Source organism: Zingiber officinale, chromosome 11B, assembly GCF_018446385.1.
Source record: "Zingiber officinale cultivar Zhangliang chromosome 11B, Zo_v1.1, whole genome shotgun sequence".
Lineage (NCBI taxonomy): Eukaryota > Viridiplantae > Streptophyta > Magnoliopsida > Zingiberales > Zingiberaceae > Zingiber > Zingiber officinale.
In genome coordinates this window covers 72,336,885-72,354,204 of record NC_056007.1, presented here as the reverse complement: position 1 = coordinate 72,354,204, position 17,320 = coordinate 72,336,885, and the positions used below count along the sequence as shown (strand labels likewise).

Sequence of the window (17,320 nt, the reverse complement as noted above, 5' to 3'; positions counted from 1 at the left end):
TCTGCGTAATGATCAGGGGTTGATTATTAGGAATTGACGACCTGAGATTTATCCTGTCATACGCCTATGACCTATGTACCTGCATGAACCTTCCTCCATATCCGTGATTCAAAAACACTCCTAATCCGTTTATTGGGGGCCACTTAATATTAAAATTTGAAATTACAGATTAATTGACTGAGGACCATGACTTTTTAAAAGGTTGAAATTGTCCTCCAATGTCCCAGCAACAATGCAATTTGTTTTCCAATGCTTTATTATTACTTCATTAATTAAAAAAGTATTAGAGTTGCTTAACAGAGTATTAGAGTGAAAACCCTTCAGTAGATTTCATTATTAAGTATTGACCTGCGATTAGTGTACGTAATACTCGAGGCGATACGTAATTAACAGAACCTGTTCGACTGGTGTGCGTGTTGGTCAGGCTCCTCTTTGCTTTCTCTTTTCTCCTTCTGGTTCTTCTTCTTCTAATTCTTCTTCCCGACTTGAAGGATTCGCCTTTGCATCCTTGCAAGTTTGCTTCTTTTCCTTTATTTCTTTCAACCTCATCTCCTCTCCAATCTTCCATCTCCATCTCGTCCAAGTAGGCCCTCGGTAAAGGTGACCGTGTATAAGAGAAGGCGAGGCATCGACACAGCCATGGCAGCCAACAAGTTTGCTGTTTTCTTGCACCGGAACACCCACAAGATGACGACGGTACTGGTTTACGCTGTCCTGGAGTGGACGCTGATCGTGCTCCTCCTCCTTAACGGTCTCTTCGCCTACCTCATCGTCCGTTTCGCTGCCTTCTTTCGTCTCCAACCGCCTTGCGTCTTCTGCTCCCGGGTCGACCACCTCTTTGAGAAAGACGACGCTGGGCGGCGGACCGCCTGCCGCGACCTCGTGTGCTCGGACCACGCTGCCGAGGTTTCGGGGTTGGGATACTGTGAACGCCACCGGAGGCTCGCGGAGGTCGGGGAGATGTGCGAGGATTGCTGCCCGACGTCGTCGAGGTCAGCTGACGCTGCGGCCGTGCTAGCGTGGATAAAGCGGAACGAGGAGGAGGAGAAGGATCTGCGATGCTCGTGCTGTGGTGTCGCCCTAGAGAGCAGGTTCCGCTCGCCCCACCTCTTCAAGCAGTCTCGGGGCCTGACGGAATACGAACAGACAGGGGATTTGATTGAGTTTATTTCGGTTGATGGCCAACGAGACCTTGAAAAAGACGCCACTGTGTGTGGTGAAAAGTTGGAAGAGTGGAGGTTGGTCTCTCCGCATCTAGCAAACAGATTTACTAGAGAGGAAGAGATGGAAAAGAATGAAGAATATGTGGGCGGAGGGGACGCGATAACTGCTCTCGATTCCATGAAAGCTGGGGAAGAAGAATCTTCCCTTATCCAGTTATCTGATGCCTGCCTTTTGGTGGATGACCCTTCTGAAGAAGTCGTCATTTCCACTCCGATGTACATATGCGCTGAGGAGGATCGGTTGGTCCCGGTCGAACTGATTGATTCTACGACCAAGATCCCTCTTAAATCTGTTCTTGGTGAAGACGAACAGAAGCAGCTTGATGATGTTGAAGCAGAAGAGAAAAGGTTTGTGGCTTCTGATCTCGATGTTTGGAAGATTACAGAGAAGGAAAGTGTATTGATTTCAGCCGATGGGAATTCAGTCATCATTCAAGGGAAAGCATCACAAGTTTGTAATGCTGATACTCTTGATACACGGAGCATTCCTCAAGAACAAAAGTCATTGATCTCCAAGGAAATGAATGAAAGTAGTGAGAATACTTATTCAGACATGGGTGAAAATCAACAATGCTCCATATCTCTTGATAAAAGAAGCATCTCAGAGGAGGAAAAGACATTGCCCTCTGCAGAAGAGAGTTCTGGAAGCATTGAAGTCGACATTTTTGTAGTGATGGCTGAAGCTATTGAAGGAATTTCAGAAGAGATCAATGGAGCTGAACACTGTTTCATAACTCATGATATAGGAAATATCTCAGAAGAAGAGAAGGTACGAGACTCAGGGATTGAAACAGGCTAAATCCTTTAAGAGAATTCTGCACTTGTTCCGCCTTCAGAGCTCATTTTTGATTGCCTGCCTCATTATCCATTCATTTTGGCTTGTCAGGTAACAACGATTATTACACTTGAAGATGTCGATGTTCAAGCCAAAATAGTAACGAATGAGAAAGATCTTTCTGGAACTAAAGGTAGGATGATTCATTCTTAAGAAAACAACTTAAAATCAATTTTATTATGTTCCTTATTCAGTGTTTTTGAGTTTGTCAATATTTTTCCAACTTTTATCAACTTGATTCCATTGACTGAGAAGATATTAAATTTATTGGCGCAGATGCTAATTGTGACGTATCTATTGGGAGTGCGATATATGACAGCCAACACTTTGAAGACGAACATCTTCAGATACCGATTTTACTTTCAAAAAGCATGCATGATCAAGACTTTTTGAACAATAATGAGAAGAATACTATGGAACCAGGTTAGAGTTTAGATTATTCCTTTAGATTTGTCTTCTAAGTTGACACATTTGTCTAGAAGTGAAACTGAACCAGTCTAGCTACTTTATGGAGTGCAGGCCATATATCTGTATCTTCAGAAAACAATGAAATTGAAGAGAGAGCACCTGAGACACCAACTTATATTGATGGTATATATGTCATGAATAAGAGATTCTTGATCGGTAGAAGAGAACTAGGGACAGAGTCTACTGATGGAAGTGTTACTAGTGAGTTTGAAGGATGGGATACATTGAATGTAGATCAGCTTAAAGCTTCTCTACAAGCAGAACGAAAGACCCTGAGTACATTGTATGCTGAGCTTGAGGAAGAGAGAAGTGCATCTGCCATTGCTGCTAACCAAACTATGGCAATGATAACAAGGCTTCAAGAAGAGAAAGCTGCTATGCAGATGGAAGCCTTGCAATATCAGCGGATGATGGAGGAGCAATCAGAGTATGACCAGGAAGCTTTGCATCTTCTAAATGAGATGATGATGAAGAGGGAAAAGGAGAAACAAGAGTTAGAGAAGGAACTTGAAATATATAAAAGGAAAGTGCTTCGTTATGAAGTGAAGGAGAGGAGACAAATAGGAAACCATGTCAATGGAAGGTATGGAGCATCTTCTGTCTCTTCAACTGCTCAAGACAGTGATGATCTCTCGTTTGAAACCCATGAAAGAGATGAGTTAGTCGATGACCCTGACGAAAACCATCAAAGTATTCCTGCTGATGATTTATTAAGCTCAGGAACAGATCAAGGCACCACAAAGCACCTACTCATCCTTAATGAATCATTGGCTGATTTTGAGGAAGAGAGGCTGTCTATTCTTGAGCAACTTATGGAATTGGAAAGGAAGCTTATTACAAAGGACGATGAAGATCCCCAAAATTCAGAATCTATAATGGAAGGTGACATGCATGATTACATGAATGGTTTTTCAAACAATTTAGAAGCTGGCAGAAAGCTGCAAGATGAAACGAGGAGCATGGGTTGTCAAGGAAAGAAGCTTCTTCCTCTCTTTGATGCATTGAACGATGAAAATGAAGATGATGTATGCACTAAGGACAGCACAGTTGACGGTGCACCTGAAACACTTTCAAATCCTTTAGGAGATCAACAGAATCTTGCAATTGTCGAAGAGGTTGACAACCTTTATGATAGGCTAGATGCTCTTGAGGGCGACAGAGACTTCCTTAAGCATTGCATCAATTCCTTGAATAAAGGAGACAAAGGAATTCATCTCCTTCAAGAAATTTTAGAACATCTTCATGATCTACGGAGTATGGAACTTCGAGCCACAAACTCATTCAACGTTCTTGCTTCATCACCTTAAGGCATAAAATACGGTAATATTATGGATGATTATCTATTTTAGTTGGTGTGCTACTATTGTATGCAAACAAATGTTTTTCTTGCTTATCAAGCTCATTCCTATACTCCTGGAACGATGCTTGACCTTTGTCTTAATTTTGTTTCTCGTAAATGGAATTTATCTAAAAAGCAAAAACATAAATTGCAAGCAAACACAGTCATGGATACACACCCGCAACATACTGGAACAAACAATAGGATCTGCTACTATATACTTTCTGTTTATTTTACATTCTAAAATCTAGAGTGAGGGCAAGAGCTTCAAAATCAAATCTCATTAGTAACTTGCTTAAAATTATTCACTTGGCAGATGGACGAAACATTACTGGAGTTGAAGGGCAGTTTCAAATTCGCTTGCAATGATGACCACAGTAATTAAATGAGCTTGCAAGTCAGTTGGTATACCATTACCATGTGAAAATGAGCTCCTGGTTCTGTGTTTTGGTGGTTGCTTAAGAGTGTTTCAAAACAGTCTATTGATGGAACCTACTTCCGGGGCCAGGTTTTTGTAGGGTCCTTCTCTTGTTTCATTTCTTTTTGTTGTTGTTGGGGTCCATCACTTTTTCTGTGGGGGAAGGAGAAGGGAGGCATGGAAGGGTGGTTGGGCAGCCACCCAGTCTGATTGTGGCAGAAATCATGGCATTAAAGCTGTAGGATGTCATATATTCTGGTGTCTGCTGTATGCAGCATGAAAGTAAAGAGAAAGTAAGGTGAGTGGAGCTCCTTTCTTAATCTTCTTTTACTTCATTCCTCAATAGTGGGGAAGTGGTAGTTGTATATGATCCTATGTGTTTGCATATGTTTAATAGTTTTGTATGTTTGATCATTACAATATTTAATCTCTCAAGCAGACATCATTGTTGGTCCTTTGATGCTTATATGCATTTGTAAACACAACTTTTTCTAAAGTAGTATTTCTAAACTTCAGATCGTTCATTGTGTATTTAATTTATGCCCAATCTTTAGGCGGGGCCTTCAAAGGATGGGTAATGAAACTGGGACACACTGAATCATTGCTAGCAAGGGATGAACATGGAACTTCCTGTTAATGATCTGTCTTTTGCTTTATGAAGTCCTAATAAACTGAACCCTTTGTGCATTCTTTAGTGAAGTATGAGTCCTTTGCCTTTCAGTATCTTTTCAATGTTGATTGATGAACAACATTGAATTACTTGAAATTTGCAAAGCAGTTCAGGAGTTGGGAAGGAATAAGTTCCCTGGTTTAACAACAAAACGAGGACTAAGGCAAGGTAATCCACTTTCCCCCACTATTGTTCATTATTTACGTGGTGCCATTTTGGTTTTATTCAGAAAAGTTAAATTGAAGTTACCTACTTATGATAATGCTACTCCCTTGTTTCTTAAGTGGTCTATAGTTGATATTAAACATCTCATAAGAGAGAAAAATAAGAAACTGATAATGACTTTTGTTTTCATAATGTCATGTTAAGTAATAATAGAATTATAACATGTAATGAATAGTTGTAATGTTTTGGTGCGAAGATAAGGCATATCTAATATGTTTTCCAGTGTATTTGTGAGTTGAAGCAAGAACGTAAGATGCTTGTCTTAAGTGAATGCCTAAATACTTGCCTAGGGGGGCTTGTGTTTAATTTAATATATATATTTCTGTTTTCAAAAACAAAGGTTGTAAGATGGGCATGACAAAGCCTAAGAACTCGTCTACAAATTTGAAGACTAATTAAGTTTGAATAAATATCATCAAGACATGTTTAAATATTGCACTCTTGCCTTCGGGCACTCTTGCCCTCGAGCTATGATGCAGTGTTTAAGGTCCTCTCACGGTTAATCAGATATTTAAATTTGATTCTTAGTTGCGGTGTACTTCAGGAATTTTTTTCTAGAACGCTAGCTGTTTAGATGAGCTATTGCGAGCGCTTCCTAATTTATTTTGACGTCTTATGGAGAGTTTTTATATATAGGATTGAATTAGTCACCTTCAGTATTAATTGGTTCAAAGAACTTGATCTTTAGATTATTAAAAAAAAATTACACTCTTAAGGAGATCATAAGCTACCTAGGAACATGTATATTTGATTTTCAAATAAAAATAAAAGAGGAGAGGTTGGTGAAAGGGAAAAAAAAATAATAATAATAATAAAAAAGGGACGTTCTTTTTTATTGGAATCATCGAATAAGCATGCCTATTTCATTTGAATAAGCATGCTTGTTTTATTTATTTTTATTAAAAGGGCATTCCATCATACTTTTATGCATTTTATTTTTCAAAATTAGCTTTATTTTGTATAGTATTATAACAACTATAAGATCATAGTTGCTATGCAATTATAGATTTTGTAGTTGCTATATAATTGTAGTAATTATAATTTTATAATTATTATAATTATATATTTATAACAGTTATAATCTTGTAGTTGTTTGAACATATGATTACTAGTATTCATCATAAATAAATTATTTATATTATAGTAACTATGATTCATAATTATTATGATACGATGTTAATCTGTGTTTCGGAGATGAAAAATCAATATTACAAGAGCTATGATTGTACACCATAGTATTATTAATGTTGATCAGAATAGAAATGTTATTGTATCATAATGTTAATAAGTGTTGATTAAAGATGAGTGTTATATTGGAGTAGTTATGAACTATAATTAGTATAATATGTTGGATCTTGAAAGACGAGGGGAAGGGGTGAATCTCGTTCGATTTAAAATCTTTTCATTTCTTTCGTAAAACTACAGTATATAGCAGAATAAAGTAAAAAGAAAAATAAAGACAAAAGATAAGTCTTATTTTTTTACTTGATTCAGAGTCTAGTCGACTCCTACTCCAAGGCCCGTGATCTTTGATCATTTTCGTTGAATAATTCACTAAATGATGAAATAGTACAAGTATGAATACAATATGCAAGTAAAATAAATATAAACTGATAACAACATGTGTAAGATGAAGTGTAGATTGTCGGAAGCCTCCCAATGTCGAAGTAGTTGCAGCTTGCATGAGCAGTGAATGAGCACAGTAGAAAATTGGAAAGCAAGAGTTCTTCATGGCTCGAAGTTCGAGGGTTTCTTTTATAGGTCTCGTTCCATTGACTAATAAAGGGTTTCGTCGATTGATCCTTCTATTCGTCGACTGATTCTCTGTCCCTTGTTTGTGGTGATCCAATTTGTTCAATCGTGGAAATCTCATCGTTCCATCAACTGATCAAAATCTTTCCATCAACTGAACATCTTTTTACCATTTGTACTCTGATTCGAATCTTGATTAATTCTAGAAATATATTGATCCGTCAACTGAACATTCTTTTCCATCGACGGAATGATCCTACTAAAACAGATTAGAAAATTTATCCTGCAAAATAGAGTTAGAGCATAAACCTACAACACAGGATTAGTACAAATATAATATGCATGATTAAGACAGTTAGGAGTGTCTTGATCTCAACTTAGAAACCTTCGTTGATTTTTTTAATTGGATTAACACTTAAGGTTTGTCCCGACTGAGACACGACCTCACTGCACCACCACCAATATTTTATCTCAACTCACCTGCCAAACATCTAGTCCTCTAGATATGTTTGGACTTTCTCTGCTCAATGTCTAATCGTCTGATCCACTAAGACTTTTCTTGTAATACTAAATTAGCATAACAACAATAATAGTAATGCAAAATAGTGTTGATAAAACTATACTCAGGTTTATCAAAATCTGTTAGTCCGATCGGCAGCACGTAGTCGACTGGAAACCATTCGGTCACACATGCTTGGAGTTCACTCCTCTAAGGCTTTCATTACCTAGGGTTATCTCCTACTAGAATTTTTCATTGTCTGACTTCACTCACTAGAATTTTCACCACCTATTTCACTCACTAGGACTTTATTTGGAGTTCACTACTCCAAGACCTAAGGTTACCTCCCCTAGGGTTTTCCTCTTATCAAGTATTAAGTCACCTTTACCTGCTTGAGCTTACTATTCACTCGATAGACTACTCACCCTTAGTCACTCGATACACTACTCACCACTGTTGGACCCCGTGGGTGTTTTGATGCGATCAACCAAGTTAGGTTAGATACTGCTTGGTATTTGATCCATATGTCTAAGTGTGCAGGAACTTAGGAGTGTAGGAAGTCGAGCGGAAGATGCAGCTAGTGAGAAGGACGGCACGGGAAGGGAATCGACGGGGCTCGGTGCATTCGAAGGACGAAAGAGCTGTGGAAGAGTACATCGGTGGACGAGAAGAACGTGTGCAGCATTCGAGGGACGAGAAGCCGGGTCGGAAGCCTGCTCGAGGAGAAGGCCGGAAATTGGGTTTGGGTGAGCCCTATTTCGGTTGGCCGCAATCACCCAAGCAATCGGAGCTTCGGAAGGAGTAAACAAGTCAAAAGGAGCTGGAAAAGCTAAATGGAGGCACCTTCAACGAAGTGCTGAAGGCGCCTGCGCTGCCTACAGGCTTGGAGGCGCCTCCATTAACTTGAAGGTGCCTCAGACCTATCCGAGGCGCCTTCAAGGGCACTGGAGGCACCTCAGACCTAGTCTAATTGACCGTTTAAGCGCGGATAAAGTTTTATCCGGTCAAACCCCTTAGAGGCGCCCTCAACCCTCTTGGAGGCGCCTTCAGGACTCAGGATAGGTTTCCCAAGAGCTATATAAAGGCCCCTGGAGCTAAGAAATTAATCAATCAACTCAGTATTCAATTCCTAGCAATAGTTTAGAGCTTTCAGTGTGTAAAAGGCTTCTCCGCCTTCAGAGAAGGAGATCTTTCTGAGCTTTTCCATTGCCTTGGATTAACAACCCCCTGGGTTATAACCAAGTTAAATTCTATGTCTCCTCTCTATTTCTGTTAGTTTATTTCTTTATTATTATTGCATTTTTTGAGTTGAAAGAAACGAGGAGGGTATTTTTATTGTGTAGATAATTCACCCCCCTCTTGCCGGTCCCGCTGAATCAACAAGTGGTATCAGAGCCCGACAGCCTCAGAAGGACTAACCGTCGACTGAAGCACGAAGATCAAGACAATGGCCGGAACAAGCATTCTGTTGGAGTGTATACTAAAAGTCTAGCTTTTGTATAAACATTTATAAGAATCACATTGGTCAAGTGTCTCCATTTATATATACCAAATGTAGATGTTCAATTAATTTATATTGTAGATAGCATAGTATGTAGTGTCACACACAGAAGATTGTATTATCGGTTCTTTATAAATTATAAACAGTAGCTCACAACTAAGATGGAAAGGAACAAACCATTGGAATAGTCATAGTGTAATTAGACATTAGTTTATCTTGACTAATAAATTACACTAGTACACTTTAAGTGTATTGAGCAGGACCATTTAAGGTAAGTTCTTTTTATACTGATTTAATAAAAGAACTAGACCTTAGTTATTATGGAAGTGTGTGCTCTTAATCCTAATATAATAACAAGCACATATATTTAATATTTATTTCTTTGACTTATCAAAGGGTGAGATTTAGTTCGATAAATCAATAAGCCCGATAAGTTGGGAAATGATATCACTTATAGTGTGTGTTGTTGATTATAGAAGGAAACTGTGTCCTAGTGATCTAGGTTGATAATGTTCCCAAGAGGAGCTCATAAGGATTGTCATGTTAAACCCTGCAGGTGGACTTAGTCCGACATGATAATAAGGTTGAGTGGTACTACTCTTGGGACTAAGATATTAATTAAATGAGTTGTCAGTAACTCACTTAATTAGTGGACATTCGACATCTTAAACACAGAGAGACTAACACACTCATAATAAGAAGGAGCCCAAAAATGTAATTTGGGATTGATGCGGTAGTTCAATAATAATTCTTTAGTGGTATGAATTATTATTGATGAAGTTAAGTTGTGTGTTCGGGGCGAACACGGGAAGCTTAATTTCATCGGGAGACCAAAATCAATTCCTCCTCTCGGTCCCTATCTTAGCCTCTTGTATATAGAGATTTATACCCACCACATACCCACCTTCTTACCCATCCTAATGGGGCCGGCCAAGCTAGCTTGGAATCCAAGCTAGGGCCGGCCAAGACCAAGTGGATGAGCCAAGTTGGTGGCCGGCCAAAGCTTGGGTCCCAAGCTTAGGTGGCCGACCACTAGAAAATTAAAAGGAATTTTTATTAAAATTATTTCTTATGTGGATATCATGGTTTTAAAAGAAAGTTTAAAATTTAAATATTTCCTTTTATAGCTTTCTACAAAAGATTAAGAAAAGATTTGAAATCTTTCCTTATTTGTAGATTGAAAGGAGATTTTAATTTTGAGAAAACTTTCCTTTTTAACCATGTTCATGATTTAAAAGAAAATTTAAAAATTAAATATTCTCTTTTATTAGTTTCTACAAAAGATTAAGAAAAGATTTGATATATTTCCTTATTTGTAGATTGAAAAGAGATTTTAATTTTTAGAGATAACATCCTTTTTGGAAATTATCCACATGTTTAAAAGAAAGATTTTAATTTATAAAATTTCCTTTTTACTAATCAATCATGAAGGGATTAAAATTATTGAAATTTTTTATAAATTTCTGGAAACAAATTAGGAAATTTTAATTAAAACTTTCCTTGTTTTGGGGAGAAAGTGGCCGGCCAAGAAATTTGGAAAAAGAAAAATAATTTTTAATTAATTAATTTTTTCTTTTTCATGGCAAAAGAATTAAGAAAGTTTTTATTAAAATGTCCTTATTTGTCAAGACCAAAGATTATAAAAGAGGGGGTAGAGGTGCCTTAATAAAAAACGACTCTATTCTTTTCTTCCTCTCTTTTCCTCCTTGGTGTGGCCGGTCCTAGGGTCTCCTTCTTTCTTCGTTTCTAGCATCCCTTGGAGCTTGGTGGTGGTGGCCGAACCTCACATCTCTTGGAGTTTATGTGGTGGCTGAAACTTGCTTGGAGAAGAAGGGTTTGGGTGGTTCTCATCTCGGTAGATCGTTGCTCACACAACGTCCGGGATAAGAAGAGGAATACGGTAAAAGATCAAGAGGTTGTTGCATACAAAGAAAGGTATAATTAGTAATTAATTTCCGCATCATACTAGTTGTATTTATTTTGTATGAATTCCAAACACAAGAGGCATTAAATCTAATTTTTCGAATTAGTTTTTCAAGTTTGTGTTTTCTTCTTTTTCGAATTTGTGATTCGATTGTTCTTTTTGGTTAACCTAGAGTTATTTAAGGAAATTAAATATTAGCTTTCCTTAAAAGGCTTTGTCTAGGCGGTGGTGGTTGCTCCCATATCCAAGAAGGTCATGTGCCTCGCCATGCAGTCCTGGAAGCCAATTTTAGAAATTAATATTTAATGAAATTAATAACATAGGTGGATTTGAATCAATAGTGTTAAATTCCGCTTGCGATTCAAATCTAAACCATTAAGAACAGATAAGTTAAATTTGGAATCAATGATGTTAAGTTCCGTCTGTGATTCCTAATTTAACTTCTAAAGAACACAATATGTTATTTAAGGAAAGGTTCGACACTTGTACAAAAACTTTTGTACAGTGGAACCGGTACGTTTTCCTAGGACTAACCAACACATTCATCCTTCGAAATTTGACGGATACTTCGCTACATGGAAGCGAAGAATAGAGGTATTTTTTAAGACTGAGTTTGATATTTTTCTTATTATGAAATATGATTTTGTAGCCCCCAAAAACAAGGAAGAATACAACTGGATGAAGAAGGAGCAAGCTGATTTCGTGGCCAACGGAAATGCGGAGTTTCACCTGCTCAGCGTCTTGCCGCCCCAGGAGGTAAGTCGGATCGGAAGCTACGACTCCGCTAAAGATCTCTGGGAAAAATTCCTGGAGCTCCACGAAGGCATCTCAGAAGCAAAGTTAGCAAGGCACGACATCCTCCGAACTCAGCTGACAAATCTCTGGATGAACAACGACGAGAACGTAGTACAACTCCAGGCGAGAATTAAGGAGTTGATAACTCAACTGACCAATCTCGAAGAATCGGTAATGAACTGAGATTCTATCCGGTATACGCTCAACGTCTTCCCAAGAACTCCAGAGTGGGCTTCCTTAGTAGATGCTTACTACATCTTTAAGGACTTTGAGTTAAGTACTTTAGAAAGTTTATTCTCTACATTTAAACTTCACGAATCAAGAATTGCATAACCTAAAGAGAAGTCAAGTCTCAATGTTGCCCTACAAGCCGAGATGGATGATCCCGACTCTGAAGCGTCAATCGACGAAACTGAAGCGACATTATTGGTAAGGAAGTTGAATAAATTTGTTAAAACTAATAAATTTAGATCGCAGTTGAAAAAGCATCAACGCAACAAAAGGACGGTCCGATGCTACAACTACAACGAAGAAGGGCACATCAAGGATGACTGTCCCAAATTAAAGAAAAGGGACAAGGAGAAGTCTCGAAGACCGACGTCCTCCAAATGCAAGAGTCTGAAGGCTACATGAGATGAATCTTCATCCTCGGAATCTAAAGTCGAAGCCTTCTCGGGATTAGCACTGATGGCCAACCATCTTTTTGAAGAAACCAGCTCGGAGATGAGCATAGATGAAGGAGGAGAATCATCAGAAGAAGAAAGCTATGATGAAGGGGGAGTATCACCAAGTGAGGTAAGTAAGGTACGTGCTCTAACCCCTACTCAGTTCTTTCAATTTATCAAAGTGCTTACGAAAGATCTAGCAAAATTAGAAAAAGAAAATGCTAAATTAAAATTAAACTTAGCAAAATCATGCCCTCTAGAAATGTATGATAATTTGAAATTAGAATATGAAAAATTGAAAATTGAAAAATGATCATGCATGCCTAAATAAATTTCCAAAATCAAAAATTAAAATTTATGGAAAATTGAATTGATATATTAGAAAACACCAGGGTCAACTTAGAAAAGTTCCCAAAAGTTATGTACCCCCTAAGTTTTTAAAAAATCCAGTAGGAAGGAACCTATACTGGGTTCCAAAATCTTTGCTAGTTTATTTTTTTTTTAAGTTAGAGCTTACAACGAGAAAATTAAACGTTAAAATTTCTTTATGAGGCTTTGTCTAAGGAAGTAGTTGTTGCTCCAATAACTAAAAAGGCCTAGTGCCTCGCCACGATTTGGAAGCCAAAATATCGAAATAAAATATTTAATTAACTTTCTGGTAAATTAAAAGCATTAAAACTAAAATTAAATAATGCTTTAAAAAATTTTCAAACATCTTTTTTAAAATTCTTCAAAAATATTTTTTTCTCTTAATAAAAATGTTTGTTACTTAAAAAAAAAAATTTCAAATAACATTTTTTTTAAGTTAAAATTTCTTCTGAAGTTAGAAATGTGTATTTATCTTTTTCTCAAAAAATTGTCTTACCTAAGTTTTACTTAGAAAATTTTTCAAAAAAGGTTTTTTTTCTTAAAAATCATTTTGAAAATGCTGCACTTGGATTTTAAAAATTATTTTTTTAATGTGATCATTATTATCCCATTCTTTTTGCTGTGATCAAAGGGGGAGAAAGATAAGTACAAGTTTAGGGGAAATTTTTAATGCTTTTTACTTAATATTTATTTTTAACTTGTGTTGCAAATTCTATTGCAATCCTTATGCTTGAACTGTTAGTTTAGCAATTTCTATAAATTATTGTTTGTCTATTTTGTTTTCCTAACTTGAACTTGAGTTGATGCACACCAAAAAGGGGGAGATTGTTAGACCCCGTAGGTGTTTTGATGTGATCAATCAAGTTATGTTAGATCCTGCTTGGTATTTGATCGTTGTGTCTAAGTGTGCAGGAACTTAGGAGTGCAGGAAGTCGAGCGGAAGACGCAGCTAGCTAGAAGGACGACACGAGAAGGGAGCTGACGGACCCGGTGGAAGAGTACACCGATAGACAAGAAGAACGTGCGCAGCGTTTGAGGGACGAGAAGCCGGGTCGGAAGCCTGCTCGAGGAGAAGGTCGGAAATTGGGTTCGGGTGAGCCCTATTTCCGTTGGCTGCAATCACCCAAGTAATCGGAGCTTCGGAAGGAGTAAACAAGTCAAAAGGAGTCGGAAAAGTTAGCTGGAGGCGCCTTCAACGAAGTGCTGAAGGCGCCTGCGCTGCCTGCATGCTTGGAGGCGCCTCCATTAACTCGAAGGCGCCTCCATTAACTTGAAGGTGCCTCAGATCTGTCCGAGGCGCCTTCAAGGGCATTGGAGGCGTCTCAGACCCAGTTTACTTGGCCGTTTGAGCGCGGATAAAGTTTTATTCGGTCAAACCCCTTAGAGGCGCCCTCGACCCTCTTGGAGGCGTCTTCAGGACTCGGGATAGGTTTTTCAGGAGCTATATAAAGACTCCTGGAGCTAGGAAATTAATCAATCAACTCAGTATTCAATTCCTAGCAATAGTTTAGAGCTTTCAGTGTGTAAAAGGCTTCTTTGCCTTTAGAGAAGGAGATCTTTCTGAGCTTTTTCATCGCCTTGGATTAACAACCCCCTGGGTTGTAACCAAGTTAAATTCTCTGTCTCCTCTCTATTTCTGTTAGTTTATTTCTTTATTATTATTGTATTTTTTGAGTTGAAAGAAACAAGAAGAGTATTTTTATTGTGCATGCAATTCACCCTCCTCTTGCCGGCTTTGCTGAACCAACAACCACTTGCAGTCATTCGGTAGATTACTCACCACTTATAGTCACTCGATAGACTACTCACCACTTATCAGTCGTCTGAACAATCTTAACTTGATTAGATTTCTTATTTGACTAGATCAACCATGATTAAGTTTCATTAAATATATTATTAAATATTAAAACTCTAGAAATCCATTATACCAATATAACAATTTATTAATATGGACTAGAGTTAAATTGTTTGTAGCATCATTGCTGGTATAATAACGTAAACAATAATGATACGTTTAGAAAGTAAAACGTATAGATATGAAATGAGGTGTTATTAAAAAAAAATAAAAGGAACGCCCTTGATTCCGGTATCCTTTTGATTTTTTATCCTGGTTGAAATGCGCTTAGCTTAATAATTTGACTTTAGATTAAGTAGGGAAAAATTGAAGGACTCGTCCACAAACTCTAAAAATAGGTGAGTTTAAATGAAGATTATTAAAGGGGTGTTTGATTGGTGGATTTGGGAATAAATGAATGGAATGATAGTAAAAAATGATGTTTGGATTGTGAGTTTGGAAATGATAATTTGAAAATAATTTTTAAATTTATGGGAATCACCCAAACCCATATAACTAGGTGAGTTTCATTCTTATTCTCATTTCTATTCTATTTTCCTGTCAAATATATACCTATAATCATTCTCATCATTTAATTAAATATCATCTACAAAGTATTTAACAATATGAAATATTTAATCATTTGATTTGAAATGAAGTTTGTGTTAGCTAGAGCCCTAGAGACAACCATTTGATGATTGTATTTTTGGACTTATTGTATCATATTCTATATAAATAAAGGCATTTGGATTTTGGTTATTATACTTACTTGTATTGGTGCCAAATAAACTAAGTATAATAATGTCCTTGAGTAGATGGTTCTCACCTATATCAATCGGTTAGTTGAACCGATAGTGAGATGATATAGGGAACACTACTCTTAATCATTCCTAGTCGAGTATTAACATTGAGGGACAATGTTAATGCAATAAGACTAGCATGTAGGTCAACTCGATGACTTGATCTCACAAGTCATGGATATAGAGATATTAAGTTGACACATGGGTATACATTAGATAATGTATACTGAATGACCCGCCATGAGAAAGTATCATGGATCGTTATATGAGTGTCATATACTTTCTCATGTGGCTATTAGTATGACTACTAGTCCTTAGACCTGAAGTCACCATAGATCCCTACATAAGGAGTTATGTACTTTGGTTTCGTCAAACGTCACCCGTAACTGGGTGGACTATAAAGCCGATTACTGGGTATATAACAAATTATGCAGAGGGATGTGAGTGATGTAAATGGGATCTATCCCTCCTATATGACGGGAGAGACATCGGTATTCTTGATAGAGTGAGATCACGAAGTGCATGGCCATGCCCAAATGAGTCAATATAGGATATTGAGTTCATTTAATTTAGTGAGTCTACTTGGAGTTCAAGATTTAGATTGGTCAGAGGATGACACGGTCTATGCCTCACATTGATCAATCTAGATGTCTAGGATAGAAGGACACTTGTCATATTTTGTGAGGAGTCACAATTAGTAGTCACAAGGTGATGTCGGATCTCGACATTCTTGTAACTTGGGTAGTAATGATGTGTTGCTAGATACCGCTCATTACTTATGCTCCTAAATGGGTTTAGAGCATTGCCAACGTTACAAGAACCTATAGGGTCACACACTAAGGACAATTAGATTGAGATTAGGTTCATATGATGAACCAAGAGGATTAGATTCATTTGATGAATCAAATTGGATTAAGAATAATCATAATTGGGCTAACTTGAGTTGGACTCAAGTTGATTCATGTGTTCAATGAGTCTAATTTAGATTATGACTCATTGAATCAATTTAATTTAATGAATTAGATTCATTATATATTAAATTGGCTTGAATCAAATAGTTAGATTAGATCAACCATGGAAGAGATTTGGTCAAGTTTGACTTGACTTGAGAGGAAGATTAAAAGTCTAATTTGACTTGATTTTATGCCACCTCATTGGTGAGTTGACATTGATGTGGACTAATGATGTTACTCCACATCATCATGGTTGCCACCTCATGGGAGTTACTAGTGAGTGCCACCTCATGGAGGTTACATTCTCTCCTTGATGACAACTTAATGCATTCATGAGGGGAGTTACACATGAGAAAGGTGGCCGGCCACATTTTGAATGGGGTGTGAATTGATTTTCATTATTTCATTCAAGTGTGGAATTTTGCATCTTCTTCCTCTCAAGCTCTCCCTCTCCTCCTTCCTTGGCCGAACCACATAGGTGCTAGCACACCTTGGTTTTTGGTCACCTCCACCTAGTGTGTTCGTGTGGATACGTGTAGAGAGTTGTCTACATTGACAACTTCGAGATCCGGCGTACCGAGGACGAGCAGGATACGCAAAAGGGCACGCAACAAGGGTAAAGATCTTCATCATGTAGATCTAGAAGTTTTGTAACTCGTAATCGTATGTTTTCAAATTTTTCTTCGCACGAGATCCGTTGGCTAGGGTGATTCGGGGTTTCATGACGCAGCGGTTTTCCGAAAAAACAAATGGTATCGAGCCACGTCTGAAGCTTGTACGAGTTTAATTTGATTTTTATGAAAAATTAAAGCTTCTGTACATTTCTGTAAATTTATGATTTTTATAGTTTTAAGAGTAATTTTTCTCGTAGAAGCGAAGCACAAGTGTTTATACACTTGTAGGCTTCGACTACCGAGAAGTTTTCCCGAAACGGCATCGTTTCGACCCAAATCTTTTTGGGACAGCGGGATAAGGCGCTCTTGGATCGCTTAGGAGCAACTCGCGATGGTTAGATCGCGGGTAGGGGTACTGCCCCTTACCTCGCAAGGG

The 17,320-nt window shown here is 37.8% G+C and overlaps 1 protein-coding gene across 1 annotated transcript; it reads left to right on the top strand.

Moving 5' to 3' along the window:
- The first annotated feature begins 359 nt into the window (after positions 1 to 359).
- Positions 360 to 3,833, top strand: LOC122034015 (myosin-binding protein 3-like). The gene is made up of 4 exons (XM_042593153.1): positions 360 to 1,992; positions 2,110 to 2,191; positions 2,335 to 2,481; positions 2,578 to 3,833. The coding sequence occupies exons 1-4, from the start codon at positions 640 to 642 to the stop codon at positions 3,831 to 3,833; spliced, it is 2,838 nt and encodes a 945-aa protein (XP_042449087.1). The 5' UTR covers positions 360 to 639.
- The last annotated feature ends 13,487 nt before the right edge of the window (positions 3,834 to 17,320 follow it).

Bases quoted from the DNA above. Each gene is read 5' to 3' on its own strand.
- LOC122034015 (XM_042593153.1), top strand. From the start codon at position 640: ATGGCAGCCAACAAGTTTGCTGTTTTCTTGCACCGGAACACCCACAAG. The intron at 1,993-2,109 runs GTACGAGACTCA...TTGGCTTGTCAG, and splicing joins ATATCTCAGAAGAAGAGAAG to GTAACAACGATTATTACACT. The intron at 2,192-2,334 runs GTAGGATGATTC...TTATTGGCGCAG, and splicing joins AGATCTTTCTGGAACTAAAG to ATGCTAATTGTGACGTATCT.